This window comes from Aureobasidium subglaciale (assembly GCF_000721755.1).
Source record: "Aureobasidium subglaciale EXF-2481 unplaced genomic scaffold scaffold_32, whole genome shotgun sequence".
Lineage (NCBI taxonomy): Eukaryota > Fungi > Ascomycota > Dothideomycetes > Dothideales > Saccotheciaceae > Aureobasidium > Aureobasidium subglaciale.
This window is the reverse complement of record NW_013566963.1, coordinates 172400-194873: the sequence shown is the minus strand read 5'-3', so window position 1 is coordinate 194873 and position 22474 is coordinate 172400. Positions and strand designations below refer to the sequence as shown.

General features: G+C 52.2%; 10 protein-coding genes across 10 annotated transcripts; 8 read left to right on the top strand and 2 right to left on the bottom strand.

The window, feature by feature from the left end:
• The first annotated feature begins 12 nt into the window (after nucleotides 1-12).
• Nucleotides 13-2211, top strand: AUEXF2481DRAFT_44409 (uncharacterized protein). The gene is made up of 5 exons (XM_013484201.1): nucleotides 13-125; nucleotides 178-218; nucleotides 269-1664; nucleotides 1718-1929; nucleotides 1986-2211. The coding sequence occupies exons 1-5, from the start codon at nucleotides 98-100 to the stop codon at nucleotides 2010-2012; spliced, it is 1704 nt and encodes a 567-aa protein (XP_013339655.1). The 5' UTR covers nucleotides 13-97; the 3' UTR covers nucleotides 2013-2211.
• Nucleotides 2212-2319: 108 nt separating this feature from the next.
• Nucleotides 2320-4104, top strand: AUEXF2481DRAFT_44408 (uncharacterized protein). The gene is made up of 2 exons (XM_013484200.1): nucleotides 2320-3616; nucleotides 3669-4104. Exons 1-2 carry the CDS (start codon nucleotides 2411-2413, stop codon nucleotides 3726-3728), a joined length of 1266 nt encoding a protein of 421 aa, XP_013339654.1. The 5' UTR covers nucleotides 2320-2410; the 3' UTR covers nucleotides 3729-4104.
• Nucleotides 4105-5053: 949 nt separating this feature from the next.
• AUEXF2481DRAFT_70259 (uncharacterized protein) lies at nucleotides 5054-7565 on the top strand (the record flags this gene model as incomplete). The annotated part of the gene is made up of 7 exons (XM_013484225.1): nucleotides 5054-5096; nucleotides 5168-5218; nucleotides 5295-5965; nucleotides 6016-6554; nucleotides 6607-6628; nucleotides 6995-7051; nucleotides 7104-7565. The coding sequence occupies 7 exons, from the start codon at nucleotides 5054-5056 to the stop codon at nucleotides 7563-7565; spliced, it is 1845 nt and encodes a 614-aa protein (XP_013339679.1).
• A 795-nt stretch (nucleotides 7566-8360) lies between these two features.
• On the top strand, nucleotides 8361-10280 carry AUEXF2481DRAFT_44405 (uncharacterized protein). Its single transcript, XM_013484199.1, has 4 exons — nucleotides 8361-8466; nucleotides 8533-8645; nucleotides 8815-9062; nucleotides 9119-10280. Exons 1-4 carry the CDS (start codon nucleotides 8457-8459, stop codon nucleotides 10038-10040), a joined length of 1293 nt encoding a protein of 430 aa, XP_013339653.1. The 5' UTR covers nucleotides 8361-8456; the 3' UTR covers nucleotides 10041-10280.
• Nucleotides 10281-10902: 622 nt separating this feature from the next.
• Nucleotides 10903-13307, bottom strand: AUEXF2481DRAFT_8816 (uncharacterized protein; the record flags this gene model as incomplete). The annotated part of the gene is made up of 2 exons (XM_013484161.1): nucleotides 10903-12393; nucleotides 12447-13307. 2 exons carry the CDS (start codon nucleotides 13305-13307, stop codon nucleotides 10903-10905), a joined length of 2352 nt encoding a protein of 783 aa, XP_013339615.1.
• Nucleotides 13308-13663: 356 nt separating this feature from the next.
• On the top strand, nucleotides 13664-14665 carry AUEXF2481DRAFT_44403 (uncharacterized protein). Its single transcript, XM_013484198.1, has 4 exons — nucleotides 13664-13866; nucleotides 13937-14082; nucleotides 14138-14283; nucleotides 14337-14665. Exons 1-4 carry the CDS (start codon nucleotides 13794-13796, stop codon nucleotides 14632-14634), a joined length of 663 nt encoding a protein of 220 aa, XP_013339652.1. The 5' UTR covers nucleotides 13664-13793; the 3' UTR covers nucleotides 14635-14665.
• A 980-nt stretch (nucleotides 14666-15645) lies between these two features.
• Nucleotides 15646-16695, top strand: AUEXF2481DRAFT_8814 (uncharacterized protein; the record flags this gene model as incomplete). Its single annotated transcript, XM_013484160.1, has 4 exons — nucleotides 15646-15859; nucleotides 15912-16010; nucleotides 16075-16268; nucleotides 16327-16695. The coding sequence occupies 4 exons, from the start codon at nucleotides 15646-15648 to the stop codon at nucleotides 16693-16695; spliced, it is 876 nt and encodes a 291-aa protein (XP_013339614.1).
• A 334-nt stretch (nucleotides 16696-17029) lies between these two features.
• On the bottom strand, nucleotides 17030-18203 carry AUEXF2481DRAFT_8813 (uncharacterized protein; the record flags this gene model as incomplete). Its single annotated transcript, XM_013484159.1, has 2 exons — nucleotides 17030-17152; nucleotides 17214-18203. The coding sequence occupies 2 exons, from the start codon at nucleotides 18201-18203 to the stop codon at nucleotides 17030-17032; spliced, it is 1113 nt and encodes a 370-aa protein (XP_013339613.1).
• A 585-nt stretch (nucleotides 18204-18788) lies between these two features.
• On the top strand, nucleotides 18789-19468 carry AUEXF2481DRAFT_33335 (uncharacterized protein; the record flags this gene model as incomplete). The annotated part of the gene is made up of 2 exons (XM_013484174.1): nucleotides 18789-18890; nucleotides 18941-19468. The coding sequence occupies 2 exons, from the start codon at nucleotides 18789-18791 to the stop codon at nucleotides 19466-19468; spliced, it is 630 nt and encodes a 209-aa protein (XP_013339628.1).
• A 913-nt stretch (nucleotides 19469-20381) lies between these two features.
• Nucleotides 20382-22448, top strand: AUEXF2481DRAFT_70178 (uncharacterized protein; the record flags this gene model as incomplete). Its single annotated transcript, XM_013484218.1, has 2 exons — nucleotides 20382-21236; nucleotides 21300-22448. 2 exons carry the CDS (start codon nucleotides 20382-20384, stop codon nucleotides 22446-22448), a joined length of 2004 nt encoding a protein of 667 aa, XP_013339672.1.
• Between the last annotated feature and the right edge of the window lie 26 nt (nucleotides 22449-22474).

Here is a 22474-nt window from a genome sequence, read left to right as displayed (position 1 = left end):
ACCTGAGAGAACACTTATTCATCGCTTTTGACAACCACTTCTCCAACCCCATTCATTGGACCTTGTTTGCCTACTTTGTGCTACACAGTCCGCAAAAATGAACGGTGATTCATATTCCAGCCGCGGTAATACGCTAGCTTTGCCGCTCCTAACATGTTTCTAACTTTTCATGCTCAGATCGTCCCAGTGGCAGACACGCGTCTTCGCGCGACCATTATGTGAGTCTTGTTCAAGCGTAGGCTCCTTCAAAAAGCTAACACAATCGCAGTCATCCAGAGACGACCGTCGCGACCGTGACCGTGGTGGTGACAGAGAGCGTGAGAGAGAAAGACCTCGCAGACGTTCGCGCTCGCCCGCACATCGCCCGCGCAGAGAAGAGTTCCAGGGAGACACATATTCGTCGAGCCGCGACTACAGAGAGCGTGAAAGAGAAGACAGATACGCTGGTAGAGACAGACGTGGAGGAGGCCGCGACTGGGACAGAGGAGACCGCGGTGCTGAGCGACGAGACCGCCGTGAGGACCCGCGTGGTGCTAGAGAGCGCGGCGACCGCGGTGGTGACCTGTTCGAAGACCGAAGAGGTGGTGGCAGAGGCGGCCGTGATCGCGATGCTGGCCGTGCCCCTCAGCAGTCCATCGACCAGAAGCGCAGCCCTAGCCCTCCGAGAAAGCCCAAGGAGCCCACTCCTGACTTGACCGATATCGTACCCATCCTCGAGCGCAAGCGCCGCCTCACCCAATGGGACATCAAGCCTCCTGGCTACGAGAACGTCACAGCTGAGCAGGCCAAGCTCTCGGGCATGTTCCCTCTTCCTGGTGCTCCTCGCCAACAACCTATGGATCCCACGAGACTCCAGGCCTTCATGAATCAACCTGCCAACGCTGGCGCGAACACTGCCCTCAAGCCCTCGAACGCTCGTCAGTCAAAACGTCTCTTTGTTCACGGCATTCCTTCTACTTCTACCGAGGACAACATCATCGATTTCTTCAACCTTCAGCTCAATGGTCTCAACATCGTCAAGGGTATGGACCCCTGTCTTTCTGCCCAGATTTCACCCGAACACGACTTTGCTCTGTGTGAATTCAAGACTCCTGAGGACGCTACAACTGCTCTAGCCCTTGATGGCATTTCGATGGGTGACGACTCTGCCAACGGCTCGTCCAACGGAAGACCTACTGGTCTGCAAATCCGCCGTCCCAAGGATTACATCGTCCCTGCCGTTACAGACGAGAGCGAACAGGTTGAGGGCATTGTTTCTGAAAATGTTCCGGACACTCAGAACAAGCTTAGAATGACCAACATCCCCACATTCATCGAGGATGCGCAAGTTAGGGAACTGCTCACCACTTTCGGAGAGCTCAAGTCATTTGTCCTTGCCAAGGACACTTCCTCTGGTGCAAGCCGTGGCTTTGCCTTCTTCGAGTACATGGACCCTACAAAGACCGACGAAGCTGTCACTGGCTTGAACGGCATTGAGTTGGGCGATGGTGCGCTTAGAGCTGCGAGAGCTGCTGTCGGTGTGCAACAGGTCGGTGGTGACATGAGCGTAAACGCCATGAGCATGCTTGCTGGTACCACAAGCGCAGACGTCGAGCAAGGTCGCGTGCTTTGCCTGTTGAACATGGTCACAGCAGAGGAGCTTCTGGATAACGATGAATATGAAGGCAAGCAGAAGCGGACATTCACGTGCATACGAACATGACTGACAATTGTCTAGAAATCGTTGAAGACGTCAAAGAAGAGTGCAGCAAGTACGGATCTGTTGAGGAGATGAAGGTACCCCGTCCTTCTGGTGGTAGCAGACAGTCCAACGGTGTCGGCAAGATCTACGTCAAGTACGACAACAACGAGTCTGCACAAAAGGCTCTTCGTGCTTTGGCCGGTAGGAAGTTCGCCGACCGCACTGTGGTCGTCACCTTCTTTGGCGAGGTTCGTGGTCACATCCGTGCCCGCTCAAGTCTCACATATACTAACTCGGATTCTAGGAATACTTTGATGTTAACGCATGGTAAATTAACGAAATTTGATACCTGGAAGTTATTGGCAATCTTGCGACGTGCTCTTTCCGAGACGTTTTGGCATGCAAAAGCAAGGATCTCATTGTACAATAGGAAGAAAGTGAATGGCTCAAGTCACTCAGTAGTAGCTGTTGCTTGCAAAAGCCTTTTGCGTATTTATTGTTCCAAAACTCCAAACTTGATTTCTTTTCTTCTCTGCTGGTGATGAGATCTGGCTGGATGTTCTGGAGTTGGCCAACAAAACGTCGGTTTCAAAAAGTCCGGGGGCGGAGCCTGTGAATGCGCCTCATCTATATTGGGCATCAGACCCTCCTAATAACTTCCCCTCCATCATCTTGAATTTGTGTCTTTTTCTACATTCAAACAACTTCCGAAGTCTACGCAACGCAACAATGCCTTTTGGGATGGGAAAGAAAGATAAGGAGGCCGAAGAGAAGGCCTCCCGCTCGTCATTGTTCTCACGCTCCAAGGGCAAGGACAAGGCAGCAGCTCCCGCAGCAAACCCCTACGCCGTTCAATCCACTCCCGACCCATATGGCGCCAAACCTTCGAACTCGGGTGCACCACCCGCTTACGACAACCGCTCTGGTCCCTCAGCAATGCCCGAGAAGTCACCTGTACCGCCCGGTGGTTATGGTGGTAGCACTCCCCGTTTCGGCGGCACTGGCAACTATGCACAGCAATCTGGATATGGCAGCAATCCCTATGGTAGCGAACAACCACAATCTTCCCGAGCTGGTGGATACGGTGGTCTTGGACGACGAGCCAGTCAAGAGACTGTGAGCACCGACGTCAAGAAGGCTGCTCTCTTCGGTGATGCTCCTCAAAGACAACAGCAGCAACAAGTTCAGGCCGATCAAGCCGCTCAGGACCCTTCCGCCGATAACAGCTATGCGAATAGCAACATGCCTGGTGGCTATGGTGGTAGCTCCAGTGAACTATATGGCCAGCCCGACCGCTACCTTACAGCAGAAGAGCAAGAAGAGGAGGATGTCAAGGCTTCGAAAGACGAGATCAAGTTCATCAAGCAGCAAGATGTCTCTTCCACCCGCAATGCCCGCCGCATTGCCGAACAAGCAGAAGCCACAGGTCGCGAGACACTAGCCCGACTGGCTGGTCAAGGTGACCGCATCCATAACACCGAGCGTAACCTCGACATGGCATCACATCAAAATAGACTGGCCGAGGAAAAGGCACGCGAGCTCAAGACATTGAACAGAAGCATGTTTGCCATGCACGTCGCCAACCCTTTCACAGCCAAGAAACGCGAGGAAGCCGCCAACGCCATCGCACTTGAGAAGCATCGTGTGGAAAGAGAGCGTGCAGACGACACAAGATCGAATGCCTACTCCACCACACAACGTCACGCTGGCCAAGAGAGGAATATGCGCGGCGGCAAGACACACGACAAAGCAACTCTAGCCAATAGAGCCAAGTATCAATTTGAAGCCGACAGCGAAGACGAGGCTATGGAAGGCGAGATCGAGGAGAATTTGGATGTCATTCACAGAAGTGCAAAGACATTGCATGCATTGGGTAACGCTATGGGCGATGAGCTCGATGAGCAAAACAAGCACATCAACCGTATCATTGGAAAGGTAAGCATTTCTCTCCTCCACTATTTCTATCACATGCTAACACAATTCACAGACCGAGACTGTCGATGACGAGATTGCAATGAACAGGATCAAGCTCAACAGAATCAGATAGAGCAGGTACCATCCTGTATCTCGTCGTGTCGCTTGATTCCAAGGCGTTTGTGGATGGGAAAGGTCCATACTGGGGTTATTAGATAGGTAATTGTGCAAAGAATGGAATAGCATTGGATGGCGGTGCTCGTGTTACAACATGTCTACAAAACCCTCTTGTGTAAGATCATATTTGAGTCAGTGTCAAACTCATGAAACTGCTTCTGTATGACCAAAAAGTTATCAGCACCTTGACGCGACTAGGTTTAGTTGTGTCCGTCGAAAAACTCAAACATGGCGAGTGGTTTCGTCAAGCTCTGACTTGCTGGACTAATGGACAAGACGTGTAGCACGAGTTGGAAGAAGACGACAGAGCTTTTCGAATTTCTCTAATTGTTTCTTTACCTCTGTTCTCTCTGTTCCTAGCGGTACTCGATCATCGTGGCTTTCTAGGTCAGCGACGTCAGTCTTTGGGCTGCTTGTGATAAACGTATGTTCGAGGTTGGCGAGACATCTTGGTAGAGGCTTCTTGACAATAGTTAACCACCTTTGTATCTCATCAGAAAGTTTCAATCGTTGAAGTTGAATGCTCTACAGGAGATGTGCTTAGAGAGGAAGCAGCAATCAGCAGGCGTGAGTGGGACAACCTACAGAACGTGCAATTGAACACCTGTAGTACACCTGGAACACATCCATGAAGACGTATGAGAGTCCAGGTCGTGTCATATGCCTACTTGTGTCAAGACACGACCAGAAGGAGTAGATGTTTGTGAATTGTCTGTCTTTGAGGCATCATGGATCTAACCTCGGAGCAACACTACGTGTCGACCTCAACCCACAGCAGTGGAGTGATGAGGCCGCAATTGGTTGGTCACATACCTCTCACTTGTTCAATGAGTCTTGCAAGAAGCATTGTCTTGCGTTGAGCGTGGCGACCTCTTCATCTGTGGTGGATGAAGTCGTGGTGAGCTAAGCGAGAAGGTACTCGTGCTTACCTCTTGAATTCACTCGCCTTGCAGAAGGTGCCACGACGAGATTGGCAGTTGCCTCACTTGGACCAACATCAATTCGGCCCAACTCAGCAGTTACTCCGGACAATCAATCTGCACGAACATGTCAACCGGCAGAGATTCACAACCTGTTGCTGGGGAGTGAGAATGAATAGGGCTTGGCATCCAGACCTCGGACGAAATGGGGAAGTGAAAAAAAGATGAGATGCACAGACCGCGGAAAATCGAAAATCGCCTACCCGCAAGCCTTTTCTTAAGCTCCCAGCATCTCTCACCTCTTCCTCTTTCCATCCCTCCCCATTTTTTTTCCCTTTTATACCCCTCTATATCTTTCAATATGAGCGACGAGGTTTACGACGGTGCCATCGGTATCGATCTTGGTGAGTCTTTGCGCCCAACCCCATTGCCGAAGCGCAAGCCCACAAGATCAAAATTGCTAACAGAGCTTTAGGTACCACCTATTCTTGCGTTGCCAACTACGACGGTAACAATGTCGAAATCAGTACGTTTTCACTTTGCAGCTCTTTCTGAGCGCTCAATTGCCTCCAGCGCACATTCCTGACTCGGATGTCTTATAGTCGCCAACGAGCAGGGTTCTTTCACCACCCCTTCTTTCGTCTCTTTCACTGCTGAGGAGCGTCTGATCGGTGAGGCCGCCAAGAACCAGGCCGCTATGAACCCCGCCAACACCGTCTTCGATGTCAAGCGTTTGATCGGTCGTAGATTCGATGACCCTACCGTCAAGAAGGATATCGAGTCATGGCCTTTCAAGATTACCGACAACAACGGTTCCCCCATGGTCCAGGTCGAGTACCTCGGCGAGACCAAGACTTTCTCCCCCCAGGAGATCTCTTCCATGGTCCTTCTCAAGATGAAGGAGGTTGCTGAGACCAAGCTCGGCAAGAAGGTCGCTAAGGCCGTCGTTACCGTTCCCGCCTACTTCAACGACAACCAGCGTCAAGCCACCAAGGACGCCGGTGCCATCTCTGGCCTCAACGTTCTCCGTATTATCAACGAGCCTACCGCCGCTGCTATTGCCTACGGTCTCGGTGCCGGAAAGTCCGACAAGGAGCGCAACGTCCTCATCTACGATCTCGGTGGTGGTACTTTCGATGTTTCCCTCCTCCACATCCAGGGTGGTGTCTTCACTGTCAAGGCCACTGCTGGTGACACCCACTTGGGTGGTCAGGACTTCGACACCAACCTCCTTGAGCACTTCAAGAAAGAGTTCACGAGGAAAACTAAGAAAGTCAGAAAGCCCTGCATTCTTCACATAAACCAATGCTAACAACTAAACAGGACCTTTCCGGCGATGCCCGTGCCCTCCGTCGTCTGAGAACTGCTTGCGAGCGTGCCAAGCGTACTCTTTCCAACGGTACCCAGGCCACCGTTGAGATCGACTCTCTGTTCGATGGCGAGGACTTCAACGCCAACATCACCCGTGCTCGTTTCGAGGACATCAACGCCAAGGCCTTCAACGGTACCATCCAGCCCGTTGAGCAGGTCCTCAAGGACTCCAACATCCCCAAGAACAAGGTTGACGAGATCGTCCTTGTTGGTGGTTCTACCCGTATTCCTCGCATCCAGAAGCTCCTTTCCGACTTCTTCAACGGCAAGAAGCTCGAGAAGAGCATCAACCCCGATGAGGCTGTCGCCTACGGTGCCGCCGTCCAGGCCGGTATCCTCTCCGGAAAGGCCACCAGCGCCGACACCGCTGACCTCCTCCTTCTCGATGTCTGCCCTCTCTCCCTTGGTGTTGCCATGGAGGGTAACATCTTCGCCCCCGTCGTTCCCCGTGGTACCACTGTTCCTACCATCAAGAAGCGCACCTTCACTACGTAAGCTCATCTTACTCCTCTCATCAAGTCATATTGCTAACATATCATAAAGCGTGGCTGACGGACAAACAACTGTGGGTCTCCCCAAACCCCTCCAATCATCGCTCCCGTCTGTTTCAATGCACAATCTGAAGCTCTTTGAACAAGATGTTCATTGAAATGCCGACTTCAACGAGCTCTCGGCACATGCTACAGCAGCGTTCTCGGCTGTCTGAAGGCAGAGTGTTTTTGAAATGCATGAAGCTTCTATCGAGAGCCTGAAATTCTTCGACTCTCAGCGGAACATCGTTGTTCTTCAAACACACCGTGCCTTCAGACAGCTGGAAAGCTTGGCGTCTGTGCTCAAGAGAGCGTCGCTTCCCCACATCTCATCAGCATATGCTATACCATCACACAACATCTTGCATACCATCCGAATACCGTGCTGACTCTTTCTATAGGTACAATTCCCCTGCTACCAGGGAGAACGCTCAGACTGTGCAGGCAACACCTCATTGGTTTTTCCCCCCAGTCTTTCATCGCGAAACAATATGCTAACAAACTTCCTAGGGTGAATTCACTCTTGCTCCCATCCCTCACATGCGTGCCGGTGAGGCCGTCCTCGAGTGTGTCTTCGAGGTCGATGTCAACGGTATCCTGAAGGTCACCGCCACCGAGAAGACCTCCGGCCGCAGCGCCAACATCACCATCTCCAACTCTGTTGGTAAGCTCAGCTCTGCTGAGATCGACCAGATGGTTGAGGATGCCGCCAAGTTCAAGACCTCCGACGAGGCCTTCACCAAGAAGTTCGAGTCCCGCCAGCAGCTCGAGTCTTACATCTCCCGTGTTGAGGAGATCGTCTCCGACCCTACCCTCTCCCTCAAGCTCAAGCGCAACCAGAAGGAGAAGATCGAGTCTGCCCTCAGCGACGCCATGGCCCAGCTCGAGATCGAGGACTCATCTGCCGATGACCTCAAGAAGAAGGAGTTGGCCCTCAAGCGTGTCGTCACCAAGGCCATGTCCACCCGCTAAATGTCTTGCATTATATGACGGTTTAATGGGCGTTCTTCTTTCTTCATGTGTTTTAGATTGGTACAGCTGGGTTCCAAAAGCTATGCTCGATTTTTTCTTTTATGAGATGCAGGTGCCGCTTGCATGGCAGCGGACATTTCAAGCAGGCAGTTTAAGGTGTTGCTGGCTTGCTTTTTGCGAGATCAAAAGCTACACGAAAAGCAGTCAAAAACTTCAATGAACAAACATGTCAAAAGAATATTGTCTATCTGTTGTCCTTGTTTGTGCTATGATGAGTGAGAAAACCTGCACATACTTGTGGCCGCTTTAATGCCTGCCGCGACTATAGGCAGCGTTCCATGATCTATGTACAGCATCATACAGCATGCTCGGAGCTTGGAAAATATTCATTCTTGAATAGGATGGTTCCAGTATTGCGTTCTAAGATCATGTAAGTCGGATAGATGACAACGCTCCCCAACGCACTCGATTTATAGAAAAGCACTCTGCCTTCAGACAGATTTTCCAGCCTCCTACCCTGCCGGGAGAGACGGAAGGCAGGCTCCTGGAGCAGTTTACAGGATGCAGAAATGTGGTCTTACGTCACAAGAGAGAAAATAAGTCAGATTCCTCTTGGGCAGTGGGAGATACACCGAAAACGTTACACATTTCTGCTGTTCGATCAGCATTGGTGTTTGCTGCTGAGGTCAGAGTTGGCATGACAAGTGACAGACTGGCACAGAAATCCGTGGTGATGCATAATTGGATCATCCCCCACACCGTACAAACAGCGTATGCCCGTTCAGGAGAGGATTGCGAACAGTGCGGGCTTCTCGGTCAAGTCGCGGTCCGGACGGTTCCTTGTTGCTGCTTGACTAAGGTTATTTTTCTTATTAGTCTCACCGGTTGGAAATGAGTCCCAGTAAGTTTTATCCCTTCACAATGAATGAGTTGTTACAGCAAGAATACAACCGGCTGACGGGACAAGATTCGTCCACGCTCGAGGGCCCTCTCTCCGAAGACGCCTTGGCCAACCTGAAGCTCTACAAGTATTCGTCGGTCGACAAGTCGTTCACCTCGCGCTATGTCTTGAAACACTATGTACGTTGATGGCATGTTTCTATCCTCGGATGCTTCGGAAGGATTGGCGAGAAGAGACACGTCAAGAAAGAGCATGGAAGATGATATGACGGCACCCTGCATACGACCAGGGGTTTGAAGATGCAAAGACACAACAAGAGCTAACATATGGGTTGTTGTTGTTGAACAGTGGAACGCATGCGTCGAATTCCTACCGCTATGGCTCGCGCCCAACATGGTCACCCTGCTGGGTTTCTTCTGCATCCTCAGCAATGTCATCCTCATGCTCATCTACGACCCTGGTTTGACTGGTCTGGCTCCGTCATGGGTCTACTACAGCTATGCCCTCGGCATCTGGGCCTACAGCACCATGGACAACATTGATGGCAAGCAAGCTCGTCGCACTGGCACCTCGTCTCCTCTGGGTGAGCTGTTTGAGTGAGCATTCTTCCTCTGCTTCAATGTGGACGGAGCGACACTGACAAGTGAAATAGTCACGGCATCGACAGTCTCAACTGCACCCTCGCATCTCTCCTCGAAACGTCGGCCATGGGTCTTGGTTCCACTCGTCTAGGCGCTCTCACCGCGCTCATCCCCACACTCCCCATGTTCTTCTCGACCTGGGAGACGTACCACACCCACACGCTGTTCCTCGGCTACTTCAATGGACCCACCGAAGGTCTGATCATCGCCGCGCTCATCATGATCCTCTCTGGCTACTACGGCCCTACACTTTGGACATCCCCGCTATCCACTCTCGTCGGCAATGAGCAACTCCTTGGCAAGACCAGCTTCCTCGATCTCTGGGCTCCCATCTTGTTGCTTGGCCTCTGTCTCGCACATATCCCTGATTGCGTCAACAACGTGTACAAGGCTAGAAAAGGCAGGAACCAGCCATTGACACCTGCTTTGCTGGAATGGGCGCCCATCTTCATCTTCACTGCTTCCTTGTGCGCATGGTTGGGATCGCCCTACTCGCATTTGCTGAAGGACAATCATCTCTCTCTGCTCTGCTTCACCCTCTCGCCAGCTTTCGGCCGCATGACGACCAAAATCATCCTCGCCCATCTCACGCGCCAGGACTTTCCTATGTGGACAGTGATGCTTGCTCCCCTCCTCATTGGCAGTATTCTTGTCAACTTGCCCTACATCGGTCTCTCTGGCCTTTCTGCATCCGCCGAGCTTTGGTACCTTAGAGGATACTTTGCATTCGCAACCATCGTGTATGCCCGCTGGGCCGTCTATGTTTGCAACAGCATTTGCAATTATCTGGGTATCAACTGCTTGACCATCCCGGAAGACAAGTGGCAGGCTCTGAAGGCCGGTGCACCCCCAAATCAAAGACCCGAAGTCACCCGCCTGGTGTCTGGATCAATCAAATTGCAAAAGGGAGGTGCCAATGGAAAGTTTGCTTGAACACAAATAGCTCACGTCACGATTGTTGTGGCCCCATCCGGAGAGGAACGAGAAAAGCATGCAAGAAGATTGGATGATGACACGCTCGTTTATTGACTGACTGCTTTTTTCCAAGGGAGGTTGGAAATGAGATGTTCAAGCTCTTTTCTCCCCTTGTGCCGTTTTACGTATACATGTAACGAGTTGTTTTTGTGACACGACTGAAAAGATAGGAACAAAGGCCAACAGCCAGATAGAAATGAAAATCAATGCAACGAATACTTGACACGATTCTGCTTCTGTTGTCGATTTTAACAATGTTAAAACTGTTAATGACTCTGACCCAAATGTCTTGTATGGACTGAGAACGAGAAGCAGACTTGGGAAGGCGCACCACGATGGGATTTTTCACTTTTACATCTCGGAGAGCAGCTTTGCGATCCTTGGTTTGCTAATCAGGATACATCAACCCCCCCCGGTCATCATGTCTCGAGACCTTGGGGGGGGGGGGGGGGGGGCTCATGTAGATAAGGTGATCCGAGAAGCTCCCTTGATCCATTGATCAAGAGGAACCCCCATGATGACTGAACCAGATAAGCGTGAAAAAGGAGGCATTGTTGAGAACTCTCTCAAGGGTATTCGGAAAATAAAGAGATAACCACTAAAATACGAACCTGCACGCTTTTACACATCACCAAAGAAACCCTTCATCCTTGTTGATCAAGCACTGTTAAAAGTGTGAAAAGAAGTGTCTAATAAGGCCATCTACCTATCAAATCATGCAAACATACCACGCTCCAAGCACCAGTCCTGAAGGATGGTATTCCTTTTTTGTGTCTTCCAATCAAACGCCATGTATGTTCTTCGTCAAAGTCCACTCTTTTTACAACTCAGTCTTGAGCTTTCTCTCATCTCTCAATGCCTCCATCTTCTGGACGGCAACATCGAGAGGGATGAGCTCACCAAGCTTCTGAGTGGCAGGGTCATCTCTGTTTCTGATATTGACGGTGCGTGACTCCTTCTCTTGGGCACCAACAACGAAGATGAAGTTGTACTGGGCGAGTTGACCAGTACGGATCTTCTTTTGCATGGTGTTACCGGTGATGTCGATGTCGGCGTGCATGCCCTTGCTACGGAACAGAGCCTGGAGCTCCTCAACGTAGTCGTTGACAGCGGGCATGACAGGGACGATCAAAATCTGGCGGGGAGAAAGCCAGAAAGGCCACTTGCCGGCAAAGTGCTCGGTGAGAATGGCGATGAAGCGCTCGAACGAACCGTAGATGGCACGGTGAATCATGACGGGGCGCTGGCAACCGGGAGTCAACTCACGGCGGTAGCTGGCCTCGGTTCTCTCGCCCTTCTCGTTCTTCTCGCCCTCGACAGCAGGAGCGCTGTCAGTGGACTTCTGCTCGAGAACTGGCTTCTCCTTGACCTCCTCTCCCTTGACCTTGGCCTCACCGGCCTCGGCGCTGCGGTACTCGAGGTTGAATTGTTGAGGAAGCTGGAAATCGAGCTGAATGGTGGCACACTGGAACTCACGCTTAAGGGCGTCCGAGATGGTAATGTCAATCTTGGGGCCATAGAAAGCACCATCACCAGGGTTGAGCTCCCACTGGGAACCACCGCCAGCGACGAACTGGTCGAGAGCCTTGGTAAGCTGAGCCTCGGCCTTATCCCAGGTAGCAACATCACCAAGATGACCCTCGGGACGGGTGGAGAGCTTCATTTTGAAGGTGAAGCCGAATTTACCGTAGACGGTGCGGAGGAAGTCGAAGAGACTGAGAATCTCAGCCTCGACCTGGTCCTCGGTACAGAAGATGTGGGTATCATCCTGCTGGAAGCGGCGGACTCTGGTAAGACCGGTGAGAGCACCAGAAGCCTCGTTACGGTGGAGGACACCAAAGTCAGCAATTCTCATGGGCAGTTCTCTGTAACTGCGCTCACGGTGAGCGAACAGGAGACAGTGACCAGGGCAGTTCATGGGCTTCAGAGCCCACTGATCCTTCTCGACCTCGAAGGTAAACATGTCGTCCTTGTAATGTTGCCAGTGACCAGACTGCTTCCACAGAGCGGAGTTGTACATGTTGGGAGACATGACCTCCTGGTAACCACGGCTCCAGTATTCGTTGCGGAGGAAGCTCTGGAGAGCGTTGTAGATGATCATACCGTGGGGAAGGAAGAAGCAAGAACCGGGAGACATGTCGTGGAAGAAGAAGAGCTCTTGCTCCTTACCGATCTTGCGGTGATCGCGCTTAGCGGCTTCCTCGAGGTACTTCTTGTGCTCGACCATCATGGCCTTGTCAGGGAAAGAGACACCGTAGATACGCTGAAGCGAGTCGTTCTTGGCGTCACCGAGGAAGTAAGAGGCGGAGTTCTGTTGCTGGTCAGTGTGAATGGTCAATGAGACTTCGAGGTGCAGAATGATACCTTCATGATCTGGAAAGCCTTGATTCTGCCGGTGTGAGGAATGTGAGGACCTCTGCACAGATCGATCAAGGGACCGCAACGGTAGACGGTGGTGCTGGTGCCATCGGGAATCTTGTCCTGGATGATGTGCTGCTTGTATTTGTTGTACTTGAACATCTCGAGCAGGTCCTCCTTCTTCAGGGTGAGACGCTCGAAAGTCTGCTTCTCCTTGATTGCCTTCTCGGCGACCTTCTCCAGGGGCTTCCAGTCGGACTCCAGAACAGGCTCGGAGTTGGGAAGAGCCATCTCGTAGTAGAAACCATCGTCGACAGGGGGACCAATGCACAGACTGCAACCGAATCTTCTCTCGCAAGCCTCGCCCAGAACGTGAGCACTCGAGTGCCAGAAGACCTTCTTTCCCTCGGGGTGTTCGAAGTCGAGCAGTTCCAGTGTGCAGCTCTTCTCCAGAGGACGGTCCATGTCCCAAAGCTCTCCGTCAACCTTTGAGATGACGGTACGCTCGAACAGCGACTTGCTGATACCGCGGGTGATGTCGGCGGGGCTGGTCTCCCAGGCCTTGCCAACACGGACGTTGCCATCGGGCATGGTGATGTTGATGTCGTCGCGGGGCTGCTGGGCGACCCAAGCGTCGTACTCGGCCTTGACTCTGTCGAAGATCTTGTTGCGATCATCAATGTATGAGGGGGGAGGGGTCATCTCAAGGGGACGGGCATCGCCCTCGTCCTGTGCGCCCTTCTTCTTGTCCTTCTTTTGCTGCTTCTTCTGCTGAGACTGTTGCTGCTGGGCCTCGCTGACGGCCATGTTCTTGACGCCCTCGACGGCATCCTTGACACCCTCGACGGCTCCCTTGACGGCGTCCATTGTGTGGTTACAAGCGGCGGGGTAAAAAGCTGCAAAAGTGCGCGCCGAAGTTTGTTGGTAGTTGAAGAAAGCTTGTCTGGGGAATAGCCTGCTGGGGTTGGCGAGGCGGCGGGTCGGTGTAGAGGAAGTGAAGAGCCTCTTGTGACGAGCGAAGCTAGACAGCATATACAGAAAAAGGTCGACAGCTAGCTAGCGCAGCGACTCACACTTGCACACACAAGCGCAAGCGCAAACAGCGCCGACGACTGCTCGGGGCGGCAGCTTCCGTCCCCTCCAAAATTCAGGGCTTGGCGTAAATTTCAAGCTCCATCGACTCTGGCACTTTTTCCATCTCCCGCGCATTGTCAATCGTCCAACGCCCAACCTATCGAATCTTGATTGCTGTCTTTTCGCCGACGGCTCTCTATACAATCTTCAATACTCCGGTCAATCTCGTACCGGTAGTCCCCTAGCGACTCTTCAACTCGACAACTCCGACCAGAAAAAATGTCTTTCCGCGGTGGTGGTGGCTTCAGAGGTGGACGCGGCGGTGGTGGTGGTTTCGGTGGCAGCCGTGGAGGTGCGCATACAGATGATGCTCTATGCTGGAAAACACTGGACAAGTCATGACTGACAGTCCGTTTGCGCAGGTCGCGGCGGTTTCGCTCCCCAGGGTCCTCCCGACCAGGTCTACGAGTTGGGCACTTTCATGCACGCTTCCGAGGGCGAGATGGTCTGCAACTCGACCAACGTGAAGATCCCCTACTTCAACGCTCCCATCTACCTTGAGAACAAGGTACGACCGCTCGACATAGTCTTCTCCATTGCGCATTCACTAAATCTCTACACAGACTGCTGTCGGCAAGGTTGACGAGATCCTCGGCCCCATCAACCAGGTCTACTTCACCATCAAGCCCCAGGAGGGCATCGTCGCAACTTCCTTCAAGAACGGCGACAAGTTCTTCATTGGCGGCGACAAGCTCCTTCCCCTCGAGAGGTACATCTCCTCGCGACAGCCTCTCTACATCTCAAACCTAACTCAATCTCCAGATTCCTGCCCAAGCCCAAGCCCGCTCCCGGAGCTCCCAAGGTCAAGAAGCCCGCAGGTCGTGGCGGTGCTCGCGGTGGTTTCGGTGACCGTGGTCGTGGTGGTTTCAGCCGCGGCGGTCGTGGCGGTTCAAGAGGTGGCTTTGGCGGTGACCGTGGTGGTCGCGGTGGCTTCGGTGGCCGTGGCGGCTCAAGGGGTGGCTTTGGCGGTGACCGTGGTGGCCGTGGTGGTTTCCAGAGCCGCGGTGGCTCGGGTGGCTTCGGAGGTCGTGGTGGTGGTCGTGGCCGCGGTGGCTACTAAGCGTAGCCATCTTCACACAAAAAGTGCAAAGCATGTGGGCGTAAACAGGCAGCGGCGTCACGGAGTTATGAGGCCTTGGACGGCTTGGGATATGGTTCACAAGGAGGCATTGTTTCGAAAAGAGGCAGTTCATCTCATGTTTAACGCTGTACAGGACTATTTAGATACAGAGAAGGAGCAAAAAAACCATTTCAACTTCACATTGCGCATACGAGTCAGTCTATAGGCTGGCTGGTATCTATCTCCAACTGCAATGCTAACGAATATGCGAGCTGTGGAAGTGCATGATGCTTTTCGAATTAGGAATTGTCGTCGAGGAGGTAGCACTGACTCCTCCTCTCAGGGACAATGACGCTCTTTCTCAAAAGTATGGTGCATTTTGCCAGCTCGGGTATTGGTGTCATGAGCATAGACGGAGATGACAATGTGAGATACGTGCTTAGGAACCCGGGCAAACATAATGCAAGGGTTACTGGCCAACAGAGCACTCTCGGTCATATGTGTTCTATCTCCAAACTGACCATGTCTTTCTACAGCCTCGGGTATCTATGACAATGCTGTATGAAGCTAAACAATAGTACATGTCACAGTGAGTCACGAACGCCGGTCCCTGACCCAAAAGTCGCTTCCTCTTCGTGCTTCCGAACCTCGTGCAGCCCATCCGTGAGTCCCTGGGTTCAATCGAAGGAGATGAGCCTGCTGTTGGAGTGATTTCGACATTGACCCGGTGGTCGGACGTCGGTCGTGTAGTCTTCAATCTGCGTGTGTCAGAGTCTCCGCAAGCCCAGCGATTTGGAACGTTGCACAGCATGCTTGCAGTGCGCACGTCGGCGCCTGTTTAGTATGAGTTTGACATGGAGATTCTGGATACATTTATAGTCACAGTCCCTTGTTGAATGCGACAGCTAGGGACTTCACATGTAGAAGGTGGTCATATCACATGTCGAAGTGAAGATGCTGTAAGTTGTGGTGATGATGATCAGCTGTGGCTGTGCGCTGTGGCTTGCCAAAATGACGCAGGGCATACTCCAAGCAAACGCCGCGTCTAAACCTGCTTTCCCTTTCGTACATCGAGGAAACCACGTCCTCTTACTACCTGTAATCCTCCTAGCAACCTTAACTCCTGAGTTGAAGACTTTGCACAGAATCTCCAAAACTCAATTCGTCATGTCTCGCAGAGTGAACGCGTCGACCGACGCTGCCAAAGAGGTCACCGCCAGTCCCCGTATGCTTCACACACCATACGAGATGGTATACACAAGCTAACCAGATGACAGCCATGGACAAGCAAAAGCGTTTGTTGGAGGAGTCTGACCCTGGTCACTTCTCCATGGTTCGCGCAATGCACCTTGCCGACCTCATCACCCTCCTGAACGGTATGCAGACGTCCCTTGGATCGACGTCACACTACACGAGCGGAGCACTAATACGACAACACAGGCTTCTGCGGCATCAACTCAGTCATGTCCTCTCTCCGCTACTGTATGGGTAACCCCAACGACCTCGGAAATCTCTGGGCCGCTCTGGCCTTCATGCCCTTTGGTCTGTTCTTCGACTTTATGGATGGCAAGGTCGCTCGCTGGAGAAAGAAGAGCTCGCTTATGGGCCAGGAGCTCGATTCGCTTGCTGACTTGGTATGCTATCTTACCTCAGTACGCAATATTCCGTCTGCTGATCACAACCACTCTTTAGATCTCCTTCTGTGTCTCCCCTGCCGTCGCATCTGTCGCTATCGGTATGCGATCCCCTCTCGACCACTTCCTCCTCACCTCCTTCGCTCTCTGCGGTCTCCTCCGTCTTGCTCGCTTCAACATCACTACCGACAGCGTACCCAAGGACGCCAATGGCAAGGCCAAGTACTTCGAAGGCCTTCCCACCCCTACCTCTCTAGGCATTGTCACCCTGATTTCCTACTGGGTCAGCAAGGGCTGGATTCACGATCAAATCCCCTTCGGTGTCATTGCCCAAGGCTCGATACTCGAGTTCCACCCTGCCGCTCTGATCTTCGTTGCTCACGGATGCCTTATGATCAGCAAGACCTTCCACGTCCCCAAGCCTTGATTAGGTCTTCGGAAAGCAAAGGAGACAGAAAACATGCGATGTGATGCATTTTGGGAATCCGAAGGAGTTTGGTGAAGCCTGACCTACGATGTGGCCCTGGAACGTCACGCTCAATGATGTGAGAATACAAAAAATAAGTCTACATATTAGGTAGACGAACAATGAAGCTTTGACATGACAGCTGTTTCTTCATTCTGCAAGCTGGGAATCCGAGAGGCATGTGAAAATCGCTGGTCTCATGTTTCCAAAGGCGGAGGATAGCGTCCCCAATTCGGTTCTCGTCTATGCCTGAGTCTCCCAAAAGCATGCTGTCGATAACCCAAAGGCCATGCTTTTAACCAATTCTTGTGACAAAAACATTCATGGCAGTCAAGAGGCCTGGCACCAGACTGCTCAGCTTCGAGACGATGCCACCACAATGGCCGTACCATGATTTTATTGCAAGAAGCGCATAATGCTGGTCTCTTGTTTCTTGGTCCCACAACCGGCTCGTGTGTTTCCCAGGTTAATCGGGGTACCCAATCTTTTAGCGTCACCCATTCATGGAGGTTGCGTATCTGTTTGGGTGATGGTGGAGGAGGAGGAGGTGAGATGTCCGTGAATGCGAGATTTTCAGCGAGGTGTTGTTCAGACTCGATGTCTTGTTCATCTGAGGTTCTCGGGTGGTATCCAGGAACTTGCACGTCTTCAGTTCGCTCTTGTGAATCCGTTTCGGACTGTAGATACCAGTTGACATGCCTAATATGTTTGTGTGCTTCCTGTTCTCGCGCTACTAGCTGTTCTTGCACTCTCTGATCGTAGGCTTCTTGCTTTCTTGCTCTCCCCTCGACCTCATACCAATGAGCTGCCGAGGCGAGTGCTTTTGCGCGATACTCCGGGTCATTTGCGTACCGCTCGCGACGAGTTTTCGGCATTTTTGCTCTTCCCTTGACCTCATACCAACGAGTTGCCGAGGCGAGCTTTCTGGCGCGATACTCCGGGTCATCTGCGTACCGCTCGCGAGCTTTGGCCGCTTTTTCATCCTTTGTCGGAGGGGGTCGCCGTTCAGGCTTATCTGCTGCCTTCTTGGCCCTATATTGAACAATTGAGGCGAGTTTCGCCTCGCGATATTCTTCGTCATTTGCCCACCTCTCGCGATGTTTGGCATTAACTTCGTCAAGCTTCTCGCGAGAGGGAGCAGGTCGTTTCTTACGATCAGGATCTTCCGCCGATAACTTGGCCCTGAGCTTGGCCACCCAGGCGTGCACTTTCTTGCGGTATTCCGGATCATTGGCGTATTTCTCGCGTTTGTATTGAAGCGTCTTTTCACGAAACTCCTTGTCGTTGGCATATTTCTCACGCCGTTTTGCATTCTTTCTGGCACGACTCTCTTCACGTGAGAGATGATGCGGCTGAGAGGAGTGGAACAAGCGAGCCAGGATCTGAGACGAAGATAGATGACTCCAGCATTGCGTGTACAGGGGACTAGAGTTTGTGGATTGGCAGGCTCTTGCAAGAAGAACCGACATCTGGAGAAGTCGCGAATAGTGGGATGCAGTCCGCCACCTTATTCCTAGCAGATGTCCTGAAACTTGACGTCAGTCTGGCCAATCACTTCGCCGAATTTCAGCCGTATACCAACGAGTTACGACGCCCCCACGCCATCTTTCTTTGGCTGACCCGCCATGAACGAGCAAATCGTCGAGTATGCTACACACCAAGCGTATCGACGTCAACTTGTTGAGATTGATCTCCACGTTATTTGCAGCTGTTTGATAGAGTTATCCCAAACAGGTACCTGTCCAGCTCCGCGGCATATGCTTCCCAGCTCTCAGCTGAGGGACACGAATCAACGGGCTGTCGACCCTAGACTACACCACATCTGGTCATTGGTGCCCATGTACATATGTTCCTTCGAAGGTAGGTATCGCTACATACAGCATTCTCAAATACTGCCATTTGCTGCCTTGATTTCTTGTTCTTCCATTCTCTCTAACCAGTTCGCCAACGATCTTCCTGTCTCTTCACATTAAAGCACAAGAACTCACCTCAAGTCTCTCGCTTCTCGACACTTCTATTCCCAGATTACCCATAATCACGTACAAATCGTGAAGATGAAGTCTTCTGTCATTGTCGCATTCGCTACTGCCGCCCTCGTGGCTCCTACTCTTGCTCAGGATGCTGCAGCTCTCGCCGCTTCTCTCCCTGCTTGCGCTGTATGTATCTCCAAGCCCGCAGCATCCTCAACTGCTAAGACGTAGAAAAGGTCACTTGCGCCTTGACTGCCATCGGCACCACTGGCTGTCAGCTCACCGATGTAGCTTGCCTCTGCGCCAACGCTTCTTTCATCAGCAGCATTGCTTCCTGCACACAGACCTCCTGCTCAGTCGAAGATCAACAGAAGACCGGTGCTGCTACCCTTGAGATTTGTCCTAACGCCGCTGGTGCCGCTGGAGGTGCTTCAGCATCCGCCTCGGTATCCTCCGTCGTCAGCTCCGTGGTCAGCTCCGTGAGCTCAGCAGTTGTGTCTTCAGCCTCCGCTGCCCCCTCATCAGTTGTGTCTTCGGCTTCTGCTGTTAGCTCAGCAGTTGTGTCTTCCGCCGCTGCGGCCAGCTCATCGACCACATCAGCTAGAGTCACGCCTGTTGCTCCCATCACTACTGCGCCTGCTGCCAATGGTACATCCAGTGGTTCTGCCAGCTCTACATACACTCCTGCTCCTTACACTGGCGCTGCCTCTGCAGCCAATGTTGGTCTTGGCTTCCTTGCTATGATGGGTCTTGCTGCTCTGTGAGCTTTGTGGCTATTTTCAGAAGGCAAATGCATCCGAAGTCAGTAATAGAAGGAATGTTTTCCCATATATCGACTAGAGTCCCTCTCCTACGATCTTCTTCTTGCGAGTGAATATGTCGAAAAGGTTTTCGTGGCCTAGCAGTGTTGACACTCCAGCAAGTCGACGCGCTGTGTAGACAGCACTTGATCTTCGATCAAAACCCGACTTTCCCAAATCATTCTGTGCAAACATCCCAAATGCGGCCATAGTCATGCTTGCTATGTGGTAAACAACCGAACAAATGGAAATGGCGATCCCTATCGCGCCAAGACATGCCAAGTTCTCTTATCCTTCACATCCCCCAGTCTCCATCTTGCATCCACCTTATCTTGTCGATCTTGGTTGAACACCTCGAGGTAGCATCGAAAGATTTTCCTCCGGCGCATACGAGCTTCCGGACTCGGTGTACTTGTCTAAGCTGCGCCCTACAAGCCTCATTGATTAGAGATAGGCAGAGCGGCCAAGACCCGGCCGTCGCTTGAGAACACTGCGAGCAGCGTCACTTGTCGATACCGGAGTGGATAGTCACTCTCTCTCGGCTGGACTGCTGCAAGAATGGTAAAGCGTGTGCTTGGCATGATACGGAGAGGCCGCTTTCCGGAGTATTCGAATATCGCCGACCTTGATATCGTGGAGCTAGGACTCCATTCCATGTTGTAGTATCTGCACGGCGTGACTGTACACCGTAACCATGACCCATTGGTCTGCAGTCGGCTCCGGCCCGGGAAGACTGGTCAGACTTCGCAGGCTATCGATGTTGGGGCTTGCTGAGAGGGCATATCAGGGCCAGAGGCATGCCTGTCTGAATATATAAGATGGTAAGCCGAGACCCATGTTCTCGCTGCAGTACACACTTCCCCATCCCTTTCACACAATGTCAATCCGGAAACTATCGACAGGCGTCTTCGCCTTGTCGACTCTGATGCAACATGTTGTTGCCGCTCCTTCAGGTCCAGTCATCTCATTCAAGTTCCCGGAAGTTGTGGAGGCAGGTGGCATGCACAACATCCATGTCGACTACCACTCATCTCATGATGGAGAATTCTCAATCGTCTACGGCGACTGTGGTATCAAGTCCACGGAGGACGCTCACCACGTCCTCGGCAGCACACATGTTGGAAACCATGATTTGGCAAAGCGACACCTGAACTGGCACGAACAGAGACCCACGCGTTTCGTCTGGCTCGCTCCTGAGGATATGTCTAGCAACGGCTGTCTTCATGCTTTCTCTGGCGACGTATTGCTGGGAAGATCTGCACCTGTCAGTGTTGGTCGCAGGAACAACAAGAGACATCTTGCTGCTTCGGAGGTCATGGATGCTATGGGGCCATGGTTCGATGGTGTCGAATATCTCAAGGAGAAGGAGCCAGAGTCCGTCTTTGTTGCTCAAACCAAGAGCAAGTCTATTGGTATCCTTGGTGGTGGCATGTCTGGTTTGATGACAGCTCACATCCTGGACTCTGTCGGTTTCCACGACTGGCAGATCATTGAGGCTTCGTCGCGCATTGGAGGTCGTGTCCACACATCTTATCTTAATGCTACCAAGTCCGATCAGTATCAGTACCAGGAGATGGGTCCTATGCGCTTCCCCGTCAGTCTCTCCATGGACAACGAGACAATTGAGATCAACGATCACAAGATGGTCTTCCAGCTTGCGGACGAGCTCAACAAGCAGAACAAGTATGATCCTGCATATGAGGTCAAGTTCATTCCTTGGATTCAGAGTGCTGTCAACGACCCTTCGAGCACAACCAAGAGAAGAGCCGATGGCACCGTTCCTGGTGTTGCCGAGGTCGCCGCTAACTCAGCTCTCGCCGTCAACACCACTGCCACATACAGCAATGCAACTGCTGTAGCCGAGGCCACAGAGGAGTTCGAGGACTGGCTAGGCATGGATACCGAAAAGACTCGTCTTTACGCCACCAACGTCTTCAAGGCGCACAAGCAAGCCGTTGCTGAGGGTTTCCTTGACTTCTCCGAGTCCGGCTATATTCGTTACAAGATGGGTCAAGACAATAATATCACCGACCAGATCGATTCAGTCGCCGACAACCTTCCATCCTGGCCTTACGAGGATGTTTACTTCGAGGCAACCCAATGGCGTACCATTGATCAGGGTTTGAGTCGTCTGCCGGCTGCCTTCGGGCCCTCTGTGCTGAATCGTACTCGCTTCCAGACTGCCGTCCAGGCTATGACCTGGAACGAAACTTCGGAGAAGATGTCTGTCCACTTCCGACCCGGCAACCCCTTCGACATGGAGACCGAGTCCGTAGACTTCGACTACACCATCGTCGCAGTACCGTTCTCCAAGGTCAGACTATGGCGCCTTCCCGACTACTCTAGCCTTCTCAGCCGTGCCATCAGCAGACTCAACTACTCGCCCGCCTGCAAGGTTGCACTTCACTACAAGACGCGCTTCTGGGAGCACCTCGACCGCCCTATCATTGGTGGCTGTGGCTCCGGTGGTGGTATTGCTGGAATCGGCAGTGTTTGTTACCCCTCTTACCAGATCAACAGCACTGGTCCTGGTGTGATCCTCGCATCCTACCTCAGTGGTGACATGGCCAAGTCCCTTGGTGCAATGACGGAGGAAGAGCACGTTGCCTACGTCCAGCGCGCAATGATCGAAATTCACGGTCCCATTGCAGCTGAGCAGTACACTGGTGCTTACGACAGAAAGTGCTGGTTGAATGACGAGTACCAGGCTGGTGCCTGGGCTTCGCCCACAGCTCTACAACAAGCGCTCTACCTCCCTGCGTATTTCCAGACCGAGAAGCACACTGTTTTCGTGGGTGAACATACTTCTTACACCCATGCCTGGATCTTTAGTGCTTTGGAGAGTGCTGTCAGAGGTACCACACAATTGTTGTTGGATATGGGACTTGTGGATGAGGCTAAACAGGTCACCGAGTTCTGGATGGCTAGATGGATTAATATGTGAAAAAGTTGAAGATGTAATGATGTCAC